Genomic DNA, 23498 nt, shown 5'->3' on the forward strand with positions numbered 1-23498 from the left:
GATTCTGTAATGCTGGAACTATTATATATAATTTTACAAATGAGGAACCTGCGACCTGGAGGCTTCTCAAATGAGGAACCCAATCTTACAAGTAAGAAATATGAGGCTAAGCAACAAGCCCAAAGTTGCAGAGCTAGGAAGGGGCACAACTGAGTTGCCAACTAAATGTCTAGTTATCTTCATAAAAAAAACTTTATTTAATTCTGTATAGAATGGGGATCAAGGCAGAGCAGTAGGGGTGTGGAAGAGATGGTCGAAGGAGGAGCCCACACCAGAGAATGCCCCAGGTAGGGAGCAGGATGCAAAACAGGGATGTGTGAGATATAGGGAAGAATGGGTAATGTCCTTCCTCCTTGGTCTGCTCATGTGATCTGGTGGCCGTATGCCAGGAGTGGAACGGAGCCTCAGAAAACCACCATGCTCAAGAGTCAGCAGCCCACACCTCCCGATGCTCAAAGTCCCTGTCCCTCTACCTCTCCAACCCAACCACTCAGATGGGCTGAAAACCCATCTGTGAAACCTGTGAAAACCTCTCTCCCAACCCTTCTCTCTCAGGAAATAGTCTCTTTCTTACAAAAACAAAACACACACACAAAAAAAAAAAAACAAAAAACACCCTACCCTTATTTCTGATTGCAGCTCCCCACAAAGCCCTGAGAAAACCTTCCCAAAAAGGCAATGAGTGGATCACCAAGATACCAAGGAAGCTGATCCCTTCCAGGACAAGGCAGATGCTGGAGGAAAGATCTGGGGGTGGGGAGAGCAGAGAACTGAATGAGAACTGCAAGCCATCAAATGTCTTCAAGCTGCTTCAAATGAAGGAAGAGAATGTTCTTGAGGGAGGTTCTCTTACTCCCATTTTCTACTATGGCGGTCCTAATTAGAAGAGGACCTCAAGTGCAAAGACATGCTGAGGTCCTTAAAATTTAGTATGAATTTCCTTAGAAAAATAAACACGGAAAAACAAAAATGGTTTCTTACCCTCCCTCCCGCCCCTTGACATCAGAGGCCTGCTCATCAACCCCGCTCTCCCTGAGAGCCTCCTGTCCCTGGAGGACACCAGAGCAGTGACCTCAACACCCTTGAGCAACATTCCCTTCCTGAATATCCAGGCAGAGATGGTAGAAGGGATGTCTCCAGGTTACTTGGAGAGAAGACTAGAAAGAAGGCAGATATGAAAGTTGCAGTTTCCAGTGAAACCGAATTTTATACAAAAAGGGCAAAAATGGACAGGACCCAGGGAAGATGCTGAGCACAGAGGTGGGAGGTGTGGCCCCATGTGCTCTGTGAGCTGCTGAATTACCTTCCTTTCCTGGGAAGTGACACGTGCTTTTGGTACTATTCCCCATTAATCCTGTTTTGGAAATTGGGAAAGTACAGCATGAATAATTATTATGCTGTATATCACACAGGATTTGGTCAGGGGATAAAATAATTTTGTGAGCATGAAAGGCTTTCAGAATACAAATACCTCAGTATAAGTCAAATACCCTCAAATCCTTTGGATATGGTTCAAACAAGTAAAATTGAATAGAAGGTGACTCTTTTCTACAATTTCCATTGTAACTAGTACTGTTTTTGCATATTCTCCTTAGAGAAAAGCAAGGGGCAACATGCCCTAGTACTTTCCTTCACTCCAGGGAACTACAAAAACATCTCCAATCCAAATAAATTAACATTGTCATCTTGACTGGTTCATCTGGCAAAAACAAGAAATCACTTGAACATGCAGAGATGTACAGAGAGAAGAAAAAGAAGGAGAGGAGAAGGAAGACATTGAACTTTATAGTTGTGGGTATTCATACTTCCTTGTTTACAAGGAAAGAACTCTTAATTTTATCCCGTCATTGTTGATGTTTTTTATAATAACAAGTTGAAGCAAAACTCTCAAGATGGACATTTATCCTCCAGGTTAAAAATAAGCAGAAAGAAAGAACAGCAAAGAAGTGAGAACAAAATTGTGTTTGTAACTAAAAAGAACCATAAAGAGTGGCCCATGCCTTTCCATAGCTGCAGAGAGGAAAATAAGAAGGAAGTCCTACTGGAGTCTTCTATTTTTCTAGACCCAAACCTAACCTTCTTCTTTCACCCCTGGATGTCAGATTAAGAGGGAGCTGGTCCACCTCCCAGCATGCACTCAGGCCTACATAGCAAGCGCTAGTATTTCCTCCTGTAAAGTCCTTGCTTTAAGATGGATGGCCATCTTAAGTGACAGCTGCCATTTTAAGAAAAATGTTGCTTTCCCACCCAAGGGCCTTTCTGAGAAAACTCACCACTCCCTCATACCAACTCTACCCTTAACCTCTTGGCTCTAATCCCTGAGCCTACTCCATAAAAGCCCCATATCCCAAGCCTGTTTTGTCTCTCTCCATCTATGGAGAGATGGCCTTTATTGACAACACTGACAACTTTCATTTGTCACTCGCCCATCTCCTGGTTCCTCGCTTTCCTTTCACCTCCACCTTAGGGTTGCCAAATTTAGCAGATATTTGGGACATACTAATACTAACAATTATTTGCTATTTAATCCATATTTAATTGGGTGTTCTGTATTTGACTGGAAACCTCAATTCTGCCTCCATTCTCCTTGATCAACAATCAGTTCTTCTGATGAGCAATGTTTGTCCAACTTGCTACCATGACAACCCATTCTGATGCAATAGGTCCAGGGTCCATCCCACAAACCTTTATTTTTAACAAACACCTCAGGCAATTTTCACCACCAGGTGAGTTTGGAAAGGTGTAGGCACCGGCATGGTGCCATTGGGACCAAAATGACAAGATGAATTTCTGCATGAAGCTGGCCTTTTGCTAGATGTACCACTAGGGAGAGCACACCACCCCAACCCCAACCCTCCAAGAACACACCCTATGCAGATGGGCCCAAAACAGCACTCTCAAGCACGTTGGCTATGTTTTCCTATTACCCAGTCAAGCACTCGCTACACACCCAAGAGCTGCTGTCCTCTAAGGACCAAGGGAAAGCAGAGCCCAACCAGTTGTTTTTCCAGGCACTGCCAGCATGGCTCGGAACAGTCAAGGCATGGGGCGCAGAAGCACCAAGCTACACCCTCAGCCCATCTTTGGCTGTGCAGGGGAAGACCCAGGCAAGGGTTACAGTCTGGATTCCCATCTCTTTCCTCCCTGGCTGACACATTTTTGCATCACACTGGGGTCCTCCACCCTTTGCTGTAGTCATTCACTAAAGCTTTGTGCTCCTCTGCTTCCATTTATATTCCATCCTCATTAGTTTTCTCCATTCTTAGCTGTTCCCATTTCCTATTCCTGGGCTGGCCCAACCTCATACTTTGATCCTACCCTGCACACACCCCTTCCCCTGCCCCTGACTTCACCCAGCCTGCCTCAGAGGTCACCATGGTCACCCATAAATATTCCATATTTGCATCTCTGAAATCTGGTTACTTGTTCTGAAGGTGGCACCTGGTCAGACCTCAACCCTGGGAAGATCAAGAAGAGTGAAAAATGGGAAGAAAAGGGTATGGGACAGACTTTCCAAGAATGTTTCCTTTTTTTTTCCCCTAGACTTTCTGGGGCAGAGCTGCCTGCCTTTTCTTTTGTGTTGGACTGAAAAGGAAGGAAGGAGAAGGAGGAAATGAGGGACACTAGGGCTTCTACCCCAGTCCTCCTCTGCTCTACCAGTTTTAGGCCACCCAATCCAAACCAGACACCTGCATTAGCTCCCACTTTCTTATTAAAAAAGCTTCATTCATGATGGTGACCGGAGGAAGGAGGAGAGGGCAGATGAGAAGGGAAGAAGCCACCTCAACACTTGGGCAGCCAGTTCTGCCCAGAGGGGAGGGGCACCTGAGGGGGTGGAGGAGAAGGACTCACCCTCCCCACACACCTCCCACTCCCAGCCCCAGGGAATGTTTCATTTACTAAAAGAAGTCAATGTGGCCCAGATGTTGGGCAGCTGCCTCGGGAAGCAGTTCCCGTGCCTGATGGCACAGAGGCCAAAGCAGCATGTTGAGCTGGCCTCTGGGCTCTGGCAGCCTCCTCTTGGGGATAAACACAGCCTCCCAGCTCCCCTCCCCCGCAGCCTGCATGGGAGGTTGCCTTTTTAGGAAAATCAGTGAATCAGGAAGAGAAGTAGACAGGGGGAATGAAAGGCCCAGTTAGAGCAATCTTAAAACTATAGAGGGCAGGGACATCCCGAGTGACAGAGGATGCCTCCCTCTGGTAGCTGAGTAGCAGCCAGGCCAGGAGCTCAGGTAACCACCTGCCAGTGGCCAGTGACTCAGCCTCAGACTCTGTAATGGCTGGGAATCTCTCCAGCCAGGTCTACCTCTCCCCACCCCCAGCCTAGCCAGCTCCAAATTCCCAAGCCAGCCACAAACATAGCATTTGCTCAGACACACTCATTCCCTAGGGCCCCAGACACAACAAACCCTCTTCATAGACACAGCTAACCCTTTCCCATCACCCTCCCATCCTCACCAATGGGCCCAGCTCCTTCTCTCATTGACACCTAGGAGAGGGAAGAAAGGAGGGAAAGAAGAAAAAGAGGCCATCAGAGAGGGGAAGAAGAGGAAAGGGCCTCTAACCAAATGCCCCACATATGAGCAAGATTCCTCTTCTATTTGCCTTTTTGAAGTTCTAGAAGAAAGAAAACAGCTACCCCTCCATATCTATACCCCTTTGTCCCTCCTTTGGGACATGAGGCCCCTCTTTCCTGGAATATCCCACCCCAACGAAAGGCAAGCAAAGGGTGATAAAGGGTAGCAATGGTTACAGCCAAGCTAGAGGCTCAGCAGAACTGGCTGGGTGGGGGCATTCCAGGAGACTCTGGGTGGCACTCCCAGCCATGTTCCTGTAATGGCTCTTCAACATCCATCAGTGGGAAGGCTTCACCCCAGTCTTGCTCAGAAGGGTCTTGCTATGCATTTAGGAGAAAGGAGATAACCTAAGGAGTCTGTGTCTATGTCAGGGAAAACAAGGTACAGTGTCTGTTCCTCACCTCATCAGAGCACCAGGCACACACAGGACTCACAGCCAGACATTGCTGGCAGGAGCTCACGCCTCTTGTGGCGCAGATGTTGGGTCCTGCAACACAGAGATAAGGGCATTAGTACCTGATTTGGCTCAATGAAGTAACCAGCCTGCCCTATCCCTCCCAACTTTCCCAAATACCCAGGTTCACAGCCCTCAAGTGCACACACCTTAATCATTTCACAGGCTTTTACCAAACAGGCTATTGATAAGGAAGAAAGAGAATAAAGACTTCGGAGAAACTCATCTCCACCCTCAGCTGATGAGGTCACAGGGATAACAAGTGATGGGATGTGGCTGAGACATGGGCCCAAGTGTCTGATCACAACTGATGGAAAGGCTTTAATGAACAACTGGCTTGATGCCTACATTGTGCAAATGAAAATACAAGGGCTCCATCCTCAGCACCATATAAAATAAATAAATAAAACAAAGTGGCAAGTGTCCTCTTCAATTACCCAAGTGATATTCACAGCCACAGCACAGAGCATCCCAGAGGCACTAACATTAAGCATAGCCTAAGTATGGTGGGAACAGGGAGGGCAGGGTGACTTTAGTGGCAGTGTCTCATTGGCCTGCTAGAGGAAAGCAAATCTGAAAACTTCTTAAGCTTCCTGTTAGGATGGCCTTAGGCCTCAGCCTAAGCAACTCCATTTTAAAAACTCCAGTTTGAAACCTGCAGTCTCCCAAGGCACACCCACAGAGCCCTCCAGTATGGCCTCAAACAAGTTACTTCCCCTCACCCTGGTAATCAGAGTGAAGCCCCTGGCAGGCTGTCCTCGCCTGGTAAGAGGAAAAGGCAAGAAGATCAGGGTGGAGACCACCAGACCAGATGTTTCTGACCTCAGGGTAAATGATGTTACTGAGAAATCCAGTAGTAGCTGGGGATGGGGGTGAGGAGTGGGGACAGCAAGGGCACGAAAATATCCCTGAGAAACCCAGCCAGGAAGCAAAACCCAGGCATCTGCTTGTGCAGAAGCTGCCACGCTCCCTGCTCCTCAGCTCAGCCTCCCTGGCCTCAGCCAACTAAACCCCTCTTCTTGCGGGGACCCCAGGGAGGCCTTTTCCAGTATAAGACACAGAATGAGGAAGACCCATTCCTCCCTAGAACGAAGAAAGATCCATTCAGTTATCCTGACAGTTTCATTATCCAGGTTTCTAAAGGCCTACTTTGCCCCCAGCTGTAAAGACCAGCAAGTCTGTGTTTGGGGGAAATTGTCCTCAGTGAGTACTTTTCCAATATCCCCAAAACTTCTCCCAGACAAAATGTCCCAATCTATTTTATTATAGTGTGACTGAGTTCCTTTCATCCCAACACCTGGACAAAAATACATTCAGAAAATGACCCGCTGAGGTTAAGGATATTTGATTTTTCTACCTTTTGTGTGATTTATTTTCTATCTTTTGTTTGATTTCTATTGATTAGGACACTCTACAACTCTTGTAAGAGTAGCGGGTATCCAATGACAATGTAAATGATTTTTTATGAGAAACAACCTGTATGATTCTTATCCAACAAAAATGCAAATAATTTCTGTCTAGTAGAAAAGGTAACCTTCAAACAGTAGGATTTACAGCTTTGTAGGGCTGGGTTTGTAGCTCAATGGTACAGCGCTTGCCTAGCACGTGTGAGGCACTGGGCTCCATCCTCAGCACCATATAAGATAAATAAATAAAACAAAGGTATTGTGTCCATCTACAACTAAAAAAAAAAATTTGAAAGATTTACTGCTTTGTAAACACTGGCCAATTCTGAATCTATGAGCCATAATTCATTCCCACCTTTCTTTGACTGACCAAGTATTAATCTCTCTTCCTTGAATTTTCATTTCAAATAGTCCTAACATTTTATTGGTCCTCTCTTTAATTAAGCTAAATAAATCCTTGACATGCATTTATTTTCTATTTATATTAGAATTATACATTTAACTCTTTGAAATTTACACTAATGCTTACAATGTGCAAGGCCTTGGGTTCAATCCCAACATAGAGAGAAAAAGAAGAAAATTACACTTTATCAGTATTTGTAGGGCCTCACTAGGGGCAAAGGGATCTAACAGAAGGGTGCATGGGCCATCAGAAGACTGTGATACTGAGTTACCTGCTAATAGTGTGGCCTTAGGTGAGTCATTTAACTCCTCTCAGCCTTGTTTTTCTCAACTCTAGTAATACTACCACATTATTATTATTATTTTTCTCATCTTAATGACACTGCCACCCAACATATTTAGGTTCCCTTCAGGCCTGCCCTAGCCTGCCCAGACAGGACCCAGTCCTTGTTCAAAGATGTTCAGTAAATATATATACATCAGTTTTATTTGTTTTGTTTTTAAGCAAATGAATTCATTTCTCAAAATTACTCATAGAATTCTAAATGGGTCCCTCATTCAATTTAGACCTTCACTGTTCTCCACAAAATGTGGAATCCTTGAAGTAACTCCTAGAAACTCCAGGTTTCTTCGTAACCTGAGTCTAACTAACTTCAAGGGCCTTTCTTAATCCTAAAATTCAACAAGAGGGATGCTGCTATAAGCCCATGAGTAACTTCTAGAGCCCTACCTCTGCTTGACTACAATCTTAGCATGTATACATAGGACTGTGGGTGGAAATTATGTCATAGGTTCCGGGCCTGGCCCTAAAACATCAAGGTCACCTCTAAGGTGGGGTATCCTTCAGCCAGACAAAAAGCTGTAATGGAAAATAAAGGAAACTAATCTTCCCAGAGCCATAGTCAGGATATCTCAATCTTCAGAACCAACAAGGCAACCCAAGGCTTCTCCCAGCCAGGGGCTGCCTGACCATGTCTGGGCCTCCCAGTTGCTCTCTCCCCGGGCAGATGTGGACATAGCCCCTCTTTATTGTTCTATCAGAAGAGTTCAGAAAGGAGCCTCGCCTGAACTATTTTAGGTATCTCTCTCCCTTTTGGGAATTGCCATGAGGACTGGCATCCAAGAAATAATTCTGGATATAAATGCCGTGGAGGTTCCCGAGGAGAAACACAAAGCAACTGCAGAGAGTCGAAAGGCAGAAGAGAAGCGTGGGCAGCGTGGGCAGCGTGGGCACTATCAGATTGTTTTTGAAAACTTTTCCCAGTCTGTCCATTTATCCAGCCATTCATTCTCAAGTTAGCATTTCCCTATGAGTCCTTGATTCATAGCCACAAAAGAAAGCCTTGCCAGATGTGAAATAAAAAACAGCAGGCCCCTCCTAGTGTATGAGTCGTCCCTGACCCCAGATGAGGAGCTGAGCTGCTGGGATTTGGTCTTTAGGAAGTCATGCCTTGCAGTCATGGTTACCCACTCCCCTTTATCCCTTGTTTTTAATGAATCACAGGTTGATTTCATGAGAACCAATGAGCCTTCCATGATCTCCCCAACCAAGTCCTGCCACTTAGGGCAGGTTCCTGGAATGCAGTGGTTCAAAGTGACTGACTCACATCAGAAGTCTCCAAGCTGGGCCCGTGCTGATTCAAGGAGCTGCTGCTCCGAGACCACCCTGCCAAACTGAACAATGAGCAAGGAGTCTGAACCTACGTTTTCAGTCATTCCCAAAAGCCTGTGTTCCTGCTCAGCCTCTGGGGCCCAGACATGGCCCTCCGAGAGAAGTGGGGATCTTCATCACAATGTCATTGAAAAAGATGGACAACTGCTATAGCTTCTTTCCTCTGACAGTTTAGCCAGAGCAGGAAAACAAGCTGGACTGGGCCTGGTCTTCATGAGATAGTTGTAAGAATTAAAAGAACCTGGAACATAGCTGAGCATAACAGCTGGCACACAGAAAATGCTCAATAAATGCTGTTGCCATTGTTTTTATTGTTGCTGTTTTTATCCTTAGTCTCAAGCTATTCAGGGCAAATGAATGTTTTTATTTTATTTTTTCCTTGAAGATACTATTTTATAGAACACTAGACACAAAGCCAAGTACGCCCCAAACAGAGGGGGCAGGGGTGAGAACGTGGAGCAGAAAGTATCAGGCTCGGGTCAAATGACCAACTATCAGATCTGGCTTCTACATGGAGTTAGGAATATCAGCATTCAAAAATCCAATCTAGGAGAGACGGCCAAGAAAAGAAGGCCAATAGGAAAGGTAGGCAAGGCCAGCCAAGATGCTTGCCTGGAAAGTAGAAGTCGAAGGCTGTGGTTTGGCACATCAGCCTGGTTCACAGAACCAGAGCAGATTCAAAGGGTGGGAAAAATAGAGAAAAAAAAGGAAACAAGGAAGGGAGTTGGAACCAGTGGAAGTCATATGCGTCAACGAGGCTATTTTGGGGACATGGTGTCCCATCAAACAGGATGCAAGAACAGGCCACCCTGATGAGGTCAGGGGACGTCAGGAGAGGGCCAAGTTAGAATGAACAGTGTTTAGAGGGCAGTGTTTAGATGTCCACAGTCTATGGACATCTCTCTCACTGTCTGTTGGAGAGGAATTCTGGCCTGGATCCTCAGCCCTGCCACTGACCTTTGGCCAATTCCCAGTAAGGTCCACTGGGGACCCTGGGTGATTCAATACCTGATCTTCCATTGCAGTCACCTGGCTGGGTGACTCATGGAAGAACAAAACTTCTCGTGTTAACGGCCCTGTGTGTGCACAAGTGGTTTCTATAAAGCGTATTTCAAAGGAAGTCTACTTTTGTTCCTTTCTTAAAGGTAGCAGTAGCTCAGTAACCCAAGGAAGGGGGAAGGAGAAAGAAGGTGGAATTCAAGGCAATGCACACCTCTGTACTCTGAGCAAAAGCTCCAGGAAGCATCGCCTAAAGCATAAGGAATCCAAACTGCCACATTTCACCAAATTTAAGATTATGGGCTTCAGAGATTCTAAACTTTTCAAAAAATAAAGTGCAGCCAGGTGCCGTGGCACACACCTGTAATCCCAGGGGCTCGGGAGGCTGGGGCAGGTGGGTTGCAAATTCAAAGTCAGCCTCAGCAACTTAGCAAGACCCTGTCTCAAAATAAAGTAAACAGAACTGGGGATGTAGTTCAGTGATACAGCGCTTGCCTAGGATGCTTGAGGCCCTAGATTCAATCCCGAGTATAGCAACAACAACAACAACAAAAAGACCCCATGACCATCAAAAGGTAAAACTGCCTGGCCTTTCAAGAATAGGTAGATAGGAATAGGTGCACATCTCAGTGGTAAAGCACTTGCCTAGCATGTGCGGAGCCCTGGGTTCGATCCCCAATACCACAGGAAAAAAGCAATGCATCAGAGTCAATTAAATATGGTATTTAACTTTGGAAAACATTTGTGATAATTTGCCTCCACCAGTATTAAAATTGTTATGGATTTAATTAAACTCTCAAAGATATGTATGTCCTAATCCCCAGTGTAGAATTGAGAAATAGGGGCTTTGCAGAGATAATCAATGAGATCATTAAAGTAGGCACTAATCCAATATGTCCTTATAAGATGAAAGAAATGTCATGTGAAAACAGAGACAGAGAGAATGGTGGCATGTGACAACAGAGGCACAGTTACAGGCGGCAGTTAAGGAACACCAATGATTGCAGCCACCATCAGAAACTATGAATAGAAAAGGAAAGTTTTTTTTTAAGAGACAGAGAGAGAGAGAGAATTTTAATATTTATTTTTTTAGTTTTTGGCGAACACAACATCTTTGTTTGCATGTGGTGCTCAGGATCGAACCCGGGCCGCACGCATGCCAGACGAGCGCGCTACCACTTGAGCCACATCCCCAGCCCCGACAAGGAAAGATTTTACCCAGAGTCTCAGAAAACATGGCCTTGCTAACACCTTGATTTCAGATATCTATCCTCCAGAGAGAATAAATTTCTGTTGTTTTCAGACATCCGATTTGTGGTACTTTGTTACCAAATCCCTAAGAACCTAGCAGAATGGATTTTCATTTCCTTAATATTGTATGACATAATTTTGAAAAGTAGTGCCCTGAAATAAGTCAGCCTGGACTGAAAACTTTGCTATATTTAATCAGCAAAATGGTTACTTTAGCCTTATACCTTTCTACCAATATATCTCAGTGGTGTCAGCATTCACTGATTCTTTTATTCCCTGCGACACCTGCCTGTACCAGGGACTCACCTGGGCGCTGGAGGCACACTGATGAACTAACAAAGCCTTCATTCTTGTGAGGCTTATATGTTGTGAGAAAATTGCTAACAAAAACATACACAGCACTACTGTCATATATAACTAATTAGAACAAATTTTTATTAAATACCAAAAAAAAATAACAATAAAAAAATCATAATTTCAAACAATGGCAAATGTTTAAAGAAAATAAAGCAGGATAAATGAATAGTAAGCAAGGAGGGGAAGGCATCAGGAAGGCCTCTCCAACAAGTTCACATTCCAAAATGAGGTTAAAGAATGAACTGTGGGAAGATCCAGGGGACTAGCACTCCAGAAAGAACCCAAACCCAGTGCTGGGTGGACCTCAGCCTTTTGAAAAAAATAGCAGGAAAAGAAATAGAGGAGGAGAAGGAAGAGAGGAGGGTGGAGAAGCAGGGATCGGAACCCTTAGAAGCCACAAACCAGGGAAGCGCGGGTGGTCTTCAGTCTCTACACGTCCTTCAGTGAGAGGCACCAGAAGGATTTGAGCAGAAGTGAGCAGAAACAGCTCAGCCTGGCTGCTGAGTGGAGGACGGACAGCAGGGAGGCCAGAAGGCAAAGAGACCAATTAGGACATTATTAAGATAATCCAGACAACAGATGGAAGTAGTCTGGACTTGAATGGTAGTGGAGTGGATGGAGTGGTCGGATGCTGGACGTGTTCTAAGGACTTGATGAAAGAGGCCACTTGGGGTATGAGGGAAGGACAGGAAGGACTTTGGCCTGAGCAAGTGGATGCCCTTTGGACAAGGCTCAAAAATGTTTTGACTACTGTGCCATCCCCTGTCACTGACCCTTCAGCCAGTAGGCCCTGTCCTTATAAATGAAGCCAGATCATGTCTAGTTATCGCCTCTGACGGGGTTAATTAGAGAGTCATGTGCCAAAGACTACATCCTTGGGCAGAGTCCCATCTTGTCAATGGCTGTGGTATAAAATAAACATGCAGCCTGGAGAAACTGGATGAGGCAGGGGCGGTTAAACAATGGGCATGGAGGATACAGCAGGAAAAGCTTGAAGACCAGCAGGAGACCAGGGGGTCTAAAGCCACCTGTGTCCTTCCCACTGGCCCTATGATCCCAGGCTTGTCCCTGAATCTCTCTGCTGCTCTCTGGGAGGCCCAGCCACATCTCTGTTTAAGAATTTGTAACTGCTGGGGCTGGGGTTGTATAGTTCAGTGATACAGCGATTGCCTAGCATGTGTGAGACACTGGGTTTGATTCTCAGTACCACATGTAAATAATTTTTTTTAAAAAAAAAGGTCCATTGACAACTAAAAAAAAAAGAATCTGTAACTTTTCCCTAGTATTTATCAGATTTAACCCTGCCATATCAGCCAAGCTAGAGGCCCTTCAATAAATGAATGGATATAAGAAAAAAAATTACACAATGGAATATTACTCAGCAATAAAAGAGAATAGAATCATGGCATTTGCAGGTAAATGGATGGAGTTAGAGAAGATAATGCTAAGTGAAGTTAGCCAATCCCCCCCAAAAAAACAAATGCCGAATATTTTCTTTGATATAAGGAGGCTGATTCATAGTGGGATAGGGAGGGGGAGCTTGGGAGGAATAGAGGAACTCTAGATAGGGCAGAGGAGTAGGAGGGGAAGGGAGGGGGCATGGGATAATTAATGATGGTTGAATGTGATGATCATTATTATCCAAAATACATGTATGAAGACACGAACTGGTGTGAGTGTACTATGTAAAAACCAGAGATATGAAAGATTGAGCTCTATATATGTAATAAGAATTGTAATGCATTCCATTGTTATATAAATATAAATAAATAAATTTTTAAAAAATAAATAAATTTTTAAAAAAGAATTGTAATGCATTCTGCAATAAATAAATAATTAAGTAAATAAATGTCCATCGGCAAGTAAAACATTAAAAAAAGAGAGAGAGAATTCGTAACTGCTCCGTAATATTTATCAGGTTTAACCCTGCCACATCAGCCAAGTCTGGAGACCTCAACAGTTGTTTCCTTTACTCTGTGCTCCCAAATATGGGCACAATGCTTGCCACATGAGTTCTTAGGATTAAATGAGGTAATGTGTATGAAAGAGCAATTTATAGTAGATGCTCAAAAAATGTCCAGTTCCCTCCCCCTTATCTTTACTCTAGTCACTTCTTGCACCAGGAATGTCCATCCTCCCCTCTCCACCTCAGTGTCAGACAAGAGAGGATTCTTGTCTAGGACAGGATGTAAGGAAGAAATCAGGAGACAGGAGCCCTCAGGGCTAGATCCCACACAATGCCCAAGAGATCTAGGGGAAACGCCTTTACCTCTAAGGAATTTCCTTTCTGCTTTTCTATAAAATAAACCAAGTTGGATTAGATGACCTTGAATGTTGGCCCCTGAAGTATGCATTCTTTCAAACACCAGAAACATCAACATGTTGACTGGTACTCTAGGAGGCCTAGCATCCCAAGGTCCAAGCCCCCTTACACAATGCACAAGGGGTCATTTCTTCCTAATGGCATAACTGACATCTGAAATGTTGCATTTCAGAGTTCTGGAAATTTTTATTATCCAGCCCCACCTCCCATCTGACTCATGCGGAATATGAAAGAGGCAGACCGTACCAAGCTCGGTTTAAGGCCCAGCCCAGCAGTACCCTGTAGGAGACCTTGGCATCCAGCTTTCCAGCTCTGGGATCTTCCTCCCCAGCTCATGTCTCATGAGTAAGAACAGCAGGCAGCAGTCCTGTCACCAGCCCTAACTGCCAGCCAGTCTTGGGAGGAAGGCAAACTGGTTTGACTGTTTTAGAAGACAATTTGTCAACATCCATTAAAATTTAAAATGCCCTTGCTAGGTTACTCAGAAGCTACTCGGAAGGCCGAAGTAGAAAGATTACTCGAGCCCAGGAGTTCAAGACCAGTCTGGGCAACAGAGGAAAAAAAAATAGGCTGCAAGTGTGACTCAGTGGTAGGGCACTTGCCTTGGGTTCAACCCCCAGCACTGCTAAATAAGTAAATAAATAAATATCCATGCCTTTTGACCCAGCAACTTTAGTTAAAGTAGTTCAATCTGTAGAAAAACTGAAACTAAGGTGCATAATAAATGAATAAGGTTATATCCCTGCAACTTTATCTATAACAGCAAATAATACTTCATCTATAGTCATTGGGAATGACTCCAATGACTGCCAACAGGAAGTTGGTTAAATGAATTCTGATACAGCCCTGTAAGAGTCTGCCTCTGGCTAAAATTATATATCTCTTAGAATAAATAATGGAAAGTCATATACTGACATAAAAAAGATGCCTAGAATATATTATTAAATGTCAGTGATCCTATTGTGGATCACAGTTGTTATTTGTAAGAATGAGATAATGAGAAACTTGTATTTTCTACATTACTATATATCTTCCTTTTTTTAGTTGTAAATGGACACAATATATATATATATATTAGTTGCTGACAGACCTTTATTTTTTATTTATTTGTATGCGGTGTTGAGAATCGAACCCAGTGCCTCATACATGCCAGGCAAGTATGCTACCTCTGAGCCCCAGCCCCAGCCCCTGGACATAATATCTTTTTATGTGTTTTTCTTTATTTTATTTTTATGTGGTGCCAAGGATCGAACCCAGTGCCTCACATATGTGAGGCAAGCACTGTATCACTGAGCTACAGCCCAGCTCTTTTTATCTTTTGTGAAGGGTCTCACTAAGTTGTTGTCTCCCTGCCCAGGCTGGCTTCCAACTTGGGGTCCTCCTGCTTCAGCCTCCCGGTAGCTAGGATTACAGGCATGCGCCACCGTCCCCAGCTCTACAGAATCATATTTCTGTACTGCCTTTTTTTTTTTAACAAGCTGAATTACTTTTGTAAATTAAAAGAAAATTAAAGCTAGTTTTAAATGACCTCTGGTCTGCCTCCTTTCTGCATTGCCATTCATTAGTGCAGGCTCCCTCCCGGAGTCTGCTAGGTGTTCTACTGTGCCTTTGGCATCCAAACCCCATAGCCTCTTGGAACCCAAAATTAGGTTGGAACAAGAGGATGAATTCTTGGGGACAGGGTGGATGGGAAGATTCTGGACAAAGGATACAAAATTTCAGTTAAACAGAAGGAATACTTCAAGAAATCTACTGTGCAACATCGTGAGTTAATAACTGCTCATTTACCTAAAAGAGCAGATTTGAAGTGTTCTCGGCACAGATAAATGGTAAGTACATGAGGTAATGCATGTGTTAGGCAGCTTGATTTAGCCATTCCATGATGTGTACATGTTCCGAAACATGTCATGCATCACAAACACATGCAATTCTTGTTTGATAATAATAACAGATAGAAAAGAATGAAAAAGAAAAGAAGAGTAAACTTTGACAGCCTGCTTCCACAGCCTTCAGGAACCTCCCAGAGGCTGGTCTGTTCCCAACTTTGGAAGCTCCAGGAGGAAGACACCAAGCTCCCCTCCACTCAGAGGAGCTGGTCCAACACTTCTGAGGCAGACAGAAATATGATACTGTAGAGCTGGGGACAGTGGCACAAGCTCCTGAGAGGCTGAAGCAGGAGGATCCAAGTTGGAAGGTCTAATCTGGAGCCATCCTGTGTGGTGGCTAATGGAAGGATTTAGAACCATCAGTGGATCTCACAGACCTAGGTTTCTGCTACCCAAAAATCCCATTAGCAAAGAGATTTTGGGTAACTACAGGGACTTTTAAAGTGACTACTGAATATGCCTTTTGCTAAACTTCTGGAGTCCTCTCTAATGCAGGACTCCTCTCCCCGTGCCCTAAAGAAACTCTTAACATGAAATTCCAAGTTGCTAATCCGTTGAAGAAGGAACTGCTCTGGTCAGAGGAAGGAACAGGAACAAACCGAAGACTCTCTTTTATCTCCTCCTTCACTTGCTTTGCAGCCCCTGAGACTCCAAGACAGAGGCCTAGAGGGAAGATGACTTGTCACCCAGCAAGTTCATGAAAAGGCCTGCAGAGCCATGAATCAGACATAGGTTCTTAAATTCCAGACTCACAGTTCTTTTTCCTGAGGTTGTTGGTTTTTTTCCCCCATATAAAAGGAAGTGGCATAGAACACAAGTTTAGGTAAAGGAGCACAAGCATGCACACATGAGCACGGCACATGCAAGGGGACCTGTTTGAGTGGAACACACCATCTGGTTAATTATAATTAGCAAGCTGACTCTCCCTCATTTGACTTTCTTAGGATTCCCATGCAGGGCTGCGGCTGTGGCTCAGAGGAAGAGCACTTGCCTAGCACATGGAAGCACTGGGTTCGATCCTCGACACCACATAAAATAAATAAGGTAAAAGGATTCACATGCGTCACTTCATCTTTCTCTCCTTGAGTGTTTGAACGTCTTCACTAACCAAACAAAGAAAATAAACTACTGAAATAAAAAAAACAGGGAGGGACAGTGACATTAATGTTTATAGAAGCTCAATTCACAATAGCTAAGCTATGGAATCAACCTAGGTGCCCTTCAACAGATGAATGCATAAAGAAAATGTGGCATATATATATATATGCAATGGAATATTACTCAGCCATAAAGAAGAATGAAATAATGACATTTGCTGGTAAATGGATGGAAATGGAGATTATCATGCTAAGTCAATACAAAAAAAAAAGCTGAATGTTCTCTCTGATATGCAGATGCTAACATACAATAAGGGGGAGGAGAACAGAAGTTCATTGGATTAGACAAAGGGGAATGAAGTGAAGGGAAGGGGGATGGGAATAGAAACGACAGCAGAATGAACTGGACACGACTTTACTGTGTTCATATATGCATACACGACCAGTGAAACTCCACATCATGTACAACCACAAGAATGGAAAGTTAAAGTCCATGTATAATATGTCAAAATACACTCTACTGTCATGTATAACTAAAAAGAACAAATAAACTTTAAAAAAATAAAATATAAGGGAGAAAAGAGGGAGGGAGGGAGGAGCTCTTTGTGGAAGACTTCCAGTGGGTTGTTTCTTTGGAGATGCAGTCAAATATTTAAAAAGGTAAAATAGTTCCAAGTTTATTTTACAACTTTTGGCTCTAAGAATCATGACATATTGTCTTTGGCCACAAAATATCTGTTGCTGTTAGGACTAAGAATTATAATACTGTTTGTTGCTGCAGAATTCTCATCTTTAATTATTTGGCAGCTGGAAAATCTAAGGTCTTAATCATGGCCCAAATGCAACTATCCAATTAGAAAATATACAGAATGAAAGCTGAACTGCACCTCCAAGGTTTCATGGGCCTAGCTCCACTGATTTAGGGATAACTGTCCCAACACCTGAGGCAGCTGGAATAGCCTGGGGTAACCTCTAGAGTTACCTATACGTGCAACAACATGGATAAATCATAAACACATGACAATAAGTGAAAGAAGCCAGACTTGAAAGGCTATACACTCTTTGATTTCATTTAAATAACATTCTGTAAAACACAACTGTAGGGACAGGAAACAGATCAGTGATGGCCAGGGACTAGGTTGAAGATAGGAAACTGATTATAGGGCAGCTGAAGAAACTTTTTAGTGATGACAATATTCTGCATCTTGATTATGGTGATAATTTCTCGACCGCATGGATTTGTCAAAATGCATAGAACTGCACACCTAAAAAAAAGGGAGGGGGTGGATTTTACAGCATATAAACAATACCTTCATAAATCTAATGTCTTTTAAAAAATCAGTGTCTGAGGATACTGTGTGCATAGAGAGAAAGGTAGAGTTTACCATTTTTTGCAGGACAGTCCCAAGTTTCAATAAATGCCAGCAGTTTTCACAGAGAGAACAGGTGGTTTCCGTAGACGGTGTCATTTCTCTGCTCCTTGCTCATTTCCACTAGTGACCTGAACTGTAGCAGGCACACTGCTCTTGCCACTCAGGGAGGACCAAGGTTCAGGAAAAGAAAGACGCAGCATGGGGTGAAGCAGCAGGCTGGGGAAGCCAAGCAATTTATCCCCGAAGCTGCCCAGTCACTCCCCCAGTTAATTATCTGTCTGCTGATTCAGGAGTTGTGGTTCCTGTGGGCACGTCTCCCGGCCACTCCTGCCAACAAGGGCAGGATTCCTGGGGCTGGGAGGGGATGATAACCAGAGATCTTGAGTGGGATGGGGAGCTGTACAGGAAGAATTTCTATCGGGAACTTCTGGAGTCATATCCAGGTCCCCCCACTCACACTGTCACCTTAGGATGGCCCCAGGAAAACTCTACCCCTTCTCACCTTTCTCTCACACTCACAAGTCTGAGGGGAGTAAAGAAGAATGCTGCCTTCTTCGGGGATCACCCCAAAAGAGGGAAAAAGGCAGACATTTCACCCAGGGTCCCCTGAGTTTCCAGCACCCTCTGATTAGAAGTCCAAATCGTGCACTAGTACAGAGGTCCAAACGTTAAAGAACTTATGGTCTTGACCGTATCTTAGCGCGCAGGGGACACAGCTCATTGGTACAGTGTGTGTTCAGTATGCAACAAGGCGCTGGGTTCAATCCTCAGCCATACACACACACACACACACCAAATACCTCCAGAATGTCCAAGTGGAGCACTAGAGGATATTTTATGAATGAATGAAAGTATTTAAATATTGGGTTTCTTAAAATGAACCACATCACCTCTAGATGTCTTTTCATAGCATTCCCTAGATACTCATATCGCTGCCTGTGGGCCAGGCACTGCGCACAATGTTGAACAAAATAGGCATGTCCCTCTCCTCGTTGAGACTGAAGTCTTGTGAACACTTTCTACCTTCCTCTCTTCCCAGAGACAGACTTGAAGTTTGCTCCTGGATAAAGCAGGTGTCTGGACCTCTCTCCCTGGCCTCACCTATGCATTCTTGATGGACTAGAGGAGCTAAAATATGCCATGCCACCAAAGAGGAATGGGTTGAAATAAGAGGGACCCCCTGGCAAATAGTTATGAAAAAGGGACCCCATCAGTCTCATGCTAGAAACCCATTTTGCACTTGTGCATGAAACCGCAACAGCTTTTGCCTCCAATGTATGCATGGTAGATACCATGGATAAGAATAATAATGACAACAGTATTGCCATCTATTAAATACTTATTTTGTGCCTTTGTCTACATTTATTCTGCATAACCATAGAAGTATTGCTTTCTCTACTTTACAGATGAGGAAACTGAGGACCTTTGAGATTAAGTAATTCATCTAAGGTCACATGGCCAATCAGGGAAAGTCAAGAATTAAACCTACATCCCACTTGCTTAAACCATAGCTGTCCCTTCCCCTACCTAACAAGCCTTTCTCCCAAGTCTCTCCAGGCCCCGAGGATTCCTACAGAGGGCTCCAGTTGGACAGTTTCTAGGATACAAATTTTAAAGAGAAATAAGCACCCCAGCCCAGAACTAATTAGGCTAGAACAGAACTGGAAATATGAGGAAGCCACTGAATCGAATTTCTTATGTAAAGAGATCATCTTTGCAGATAAAATCTGAAACCAGGCTCAGTGGTAGAGTGCCTGCCCAGCATGCACGAGGCACTGGGTTCAAACCCCAGTACTCAAAAAAAAAAAAAAAAAAAAAAAACTCAGTGTTACCCCTAGAGCCTCTTTTCTCCCCATACCAGAATCTCTTACTCTGAGCAGCCTCTCTGTTCTACTCCCACCCCTACTTTCTGTACCCCATTCTGTATCCCTTCAATACTGTGTGTTCTAACGCTACTGTCCTCCTCTCATCCCATCATCTGCTTCACCAGGGATCTAATAATGTCTTCCACCAACACTGGGGTAGAAGATGGAACTATAACAAAAACTGCTTTTACAGAGGACTGATGCTCTGGAAGGCCGTCTCTAGAGTCCCTACTCTTAAACACTGCTTAGACTTAGGTATGAATGTGCAGTGTCCTGTGTGGATCATTACAACTGTGTGAGCCAGATCCACATGAGTTAGGAGAGAGGGAGGGAGAGACAAAAAAAAAAAAAAAAGATACATGCTCTTCATCTTCACTAACATTGAGCCACACTCTGTGCTAGGCACAATCTTATGTCTCCTCACTATATTTTCTTCTAAAAATATAAAGATTATACTCACAAGTGAATTTAGAAAGCTGTGGATATAAAAATAATATGGCAAAATGTTTTAGATGTATTCCATATCTCAAAATAACTAAGAGAGGAGTTGGAAGGTTCCCAGCACAAAGAAATGCTAATTACCTTGATTGGATCATTCCACATCATATACATGTACAGTGTACATAAACATACACAATTTTATTCTGTGTCAGTTTAACAATTTAGAATAGTAAATTTTAAAATGTTTTAAGTTCATGAAAACAGTCAATTGTGAGGTGACCTGTGGATTTCTCCATCTCTCCCCATCAACAGCCAGCAGCAGCAGACCTAGGCTCTAACATCTCCAGGGCAGAATGCTGAAAATTCTGATTTCTGTTCAACGTTCATCAGGCTGTTCTCTACAGCTAGAGATCACCTCTGTCACATGGAAGCTTCAGCGGTAACAATTTAAATGCCCCGCCACAGAACCACCTCAAGTCCAGGGAAACATCCTTGTCCTATCCAGAATCTATATATGTCTACATCTACATAGAAGAGTTTTGAAGGCAGTCACCAAAATATTTTTGAATAGTTTATATTTGAAATGTATTTAATAAACCTTCCCCTTTAAAAAAAGAAAAGAAAAACTCCCACCTGCAGGGTCTAATTTGTTTATGAGTACTACTGTATTATTTTGAAGTACATATGTGCACTCTTGTGTGTCCTCTGCAGTAGGGGAAGCCGCAGCTCACCCAGCCAGGGTTTCTCCACCTTCAGCAAAATCACCAAGGGCTCCCAACACCAAGGCCAAGGCTGACTGCTGGGGCAGCTAATAGTGTGAGCAGCAGCAGAAGAAACGAGGCCAGGGATCTGAGCCTCCCTGGAGCGCCTCTCCGCATACCCTAGAGACTTTTGGGGTGGGAGGTCTGTACCAGAATCAGCAGCACTGCTGCCACCCAGAGACACGGGAGGGAGCAGAGCCTTCATGCTGCTCCAAAACCATCCCATGGGGGTGCCGCTAAATTTAAAAAGTTGGTAGGGGCGCGGGGCGGCGGGGTGGGGGTGGGGGGTTACACGGAGAAAGAGGAATTGGCAAGCCAGTGCGCGCGTACTCTGGCAGAGGCTCTTCCCTCTACCAACGCGGGAACAGTCCCATCCAGCCTGCGCTACTTCTGAATTGCTACCACCGCAACGTGCGCAACTCCAGCTGAACGCAGGGCTCAGAGATGCGAACCCGCGCGGCACATACAGAGGCCGCCCAGGGAAGGCGCCCCACTGGCTGAAGACCGGCCCCCAAGCACCAGGGACCTCTCTCTCGGCCCTGCCATCACCAGGCCAGGAAGGTCCTCAGCTCCGGGATCCGACGACCCCGCGCACTCAGACTGCAGAAACTCGTGACCCGCCCTCCCGGGTCTGCAAATCAGACACTGGTGCGGGACCCCGAGATCTGCGTCCAGTGGTGCTGGTGCCTCACTCACCTCGGATGCCCACGCCGACGCCCGCCAGCGCCCCCAGCGCCAGCAGAGCTGTCCAGAGCGGCCGGGGCCGCGGCCACCGCCGCGCTTGCATGGTGTCCTCCGCCGCTGCCGCGCTCTGCCCACCCCACAGCTAAACGCGAGGTCCGCGGCTGCTTTTCCCGCAGCTAGAGGGGAGGGGACGCGGTGGGTGGGACGCAACGGGGCGGGACGCGGACTCGCGCTTCCTCCCCTTGGGCCCTTTTCTGGACCCTAAGCCTGAAAGAGGGCGGTGGGAAACCGCGGCTCTTCTCTGGAGGCCTCGCCTCCGCCCACGAGGATCCGCCTGTCAGCTAACTAGGCGAGGCGGCGCCGGGAGCGGGTCGTGAGCGCATCCCGGTCCCAGAGGTCGGCGCCTGGACTCTTGGTATGTCAGAAAGGCCAGGAGCCTGTGGCCGCTCACTGGACATTTCTAGACCCACCTCCTCAGGGACACCCACGGGGCAATGTCACCTGGATTCCTGGGGCGCTTTTTCTTAGTATCTCAAGTATCATTCATTCGTGCTTTCATTCATTCAATTGCCAAACTTCTGTTGAATGACTTTTCTGCACCTGTTCAATCCTTTATTATTCACTGATTTTCCCCGCCTTGGGTTAGTTTGGTTTTCTGGTAGAGTGTAAGCGCCTTGAAGACGTGTAAGCAGGAATGGGCCCATGAAGTGTTTCTCTCTACAAATGCGTATTGTGTGTGTATATATATATATGTTGTCTAATAAATGTTTCAGGACACGGTCATTTTATTTTCTTTCTTTTTTTTTTAAAGAGAGAGAGAGAGAGAGAATTTTTTTAATATTTATTTTTCAGTTTTCTGTAGACACAACATCTTTGTTTGTATGTGATGCTAAGGATCGAACCCGGGCCGCACGCATGCCAGGCGAGCGGGCTACCGCTTGAGCCACATCCCCAGCCCGGTCATTTTATTTTCAACAAACTCTAACTCGTAGTCTTTAAAGCTTTATTATATTTTCCTCAAAGCCACCTGCTCACTCCCCTTTCCATCCCTTACCCCAATTCCTCCTCTAGGGTCCTTGGATCTTCCCCCAGCTAGAAACCTATAGAAGTTCAAGAGGGGTAAAATACTAGAGCTGAAAGCAGAAGGCCATCAGAAAGTGGCTCTGCAGCCTACTAGAATAGGCAGCTCTGATGGTAATAAAAACAAGACCTGAGCCTCTCTAGCTCTAGAGCATGCTGTAGCCTGACAGCTGCCCCTGACCCATCTCCCACCTGTAGCCCAAGAAGATACTTCTCATTTCCAAACTTTCCATACCTTTCTGTCTGACTGATTTTCCTTCCTTTTTCCACTTGGAAAATTCCACTTATCTTTCAAAACATTTCAAATGTCATCTCTTCCATGAAGTCTAGTCTGATCTCCTCCCTCTTCTAGCCCAACCCTCTGCAAAGGTGGGCATTTCCTCCTGGGACCTCTCAAACACTAGTTTACACCTTAGTAGCATACACACCAGCAGAAGTGACACTAGCAATTTACAAGGAAGCTGGGGAAGAGCCAACCAACCAAAAGGAAGCTGGACTCTGACCTGTGCTTTGAGACTCCAGCTCCTTCTACTTCCTCTGGCTGCAAAGAGCCTCTAGGCCAGAAGTCATTTCAATTGGGTGTTGTTGAAGTCCTGGAGCAAGATCCAGGTAACACCTAGTTAACCTCTGCCTTTGATATTTACTTATTCGCTCAATTTCCATATATATAACCAATAACCAGTCACCTAAATGGCTCCAGGCTAGCCCTACTGGCATCAAACACTCCTGGTGGGCACTGGCCTCAGCAAATATGCTAAGTCCCCAGCCTTAGAGCAAGCCTCAGCAAGCCTGTCATGGCCATGTAAGTGACTCCCCGAGAAGCCCCCAGCCCCAGGAAAAGAAAGGAGCTAGTCATTCACATTTATATTT

The 23498-nt window shown here is 44.9% G+C and overlaps 1 protein-coding gene across 1 annotated transcript in view; it reads right to left on the reverse strand.

The window, feature by feature from the left end:
• Positions 1-21821, reverse strand: part of Itgb3 (integrin subunit beta 3) — a 60762-nt gene extending 38941 nt beyond the window's left edge. Inside the window, exons 1-2 of the mRNA XM_058572257.1 lie at positions 21561-21821; positions 4979-5064 (exon numbers count right to left, since the gene is read on the reverse strand). Of these exons, the coding sequence (XP_058428240.1) occupies positions 4979-5064; positions 21561-21651 (177 nt within the window). The 5' untranslated portion in view covers positions 21652-21821. The remainder of the gene's footprint in view (positions 1-4978; positions 5065-21560) is intronic.
• Positions 21822-23498: the final 1677 nt, after the last annotated feature.

This window comes from Marmota monax, unplaced genomic scaffold (assembly GCF_021218885.2).
Source record: "Marmota monax isolate L192 unplaced genomic scaffold, Marmota_monax_Labrador192_F-V1.1 WCK01_AAM20220418_F8-fsc00322, whole genome shotgun sequence".
NCBI lineage: Eukaryota > Metazoa > Chordata > Mammalia > Rodentia > Sciuridae > Marmota > Marmota monax.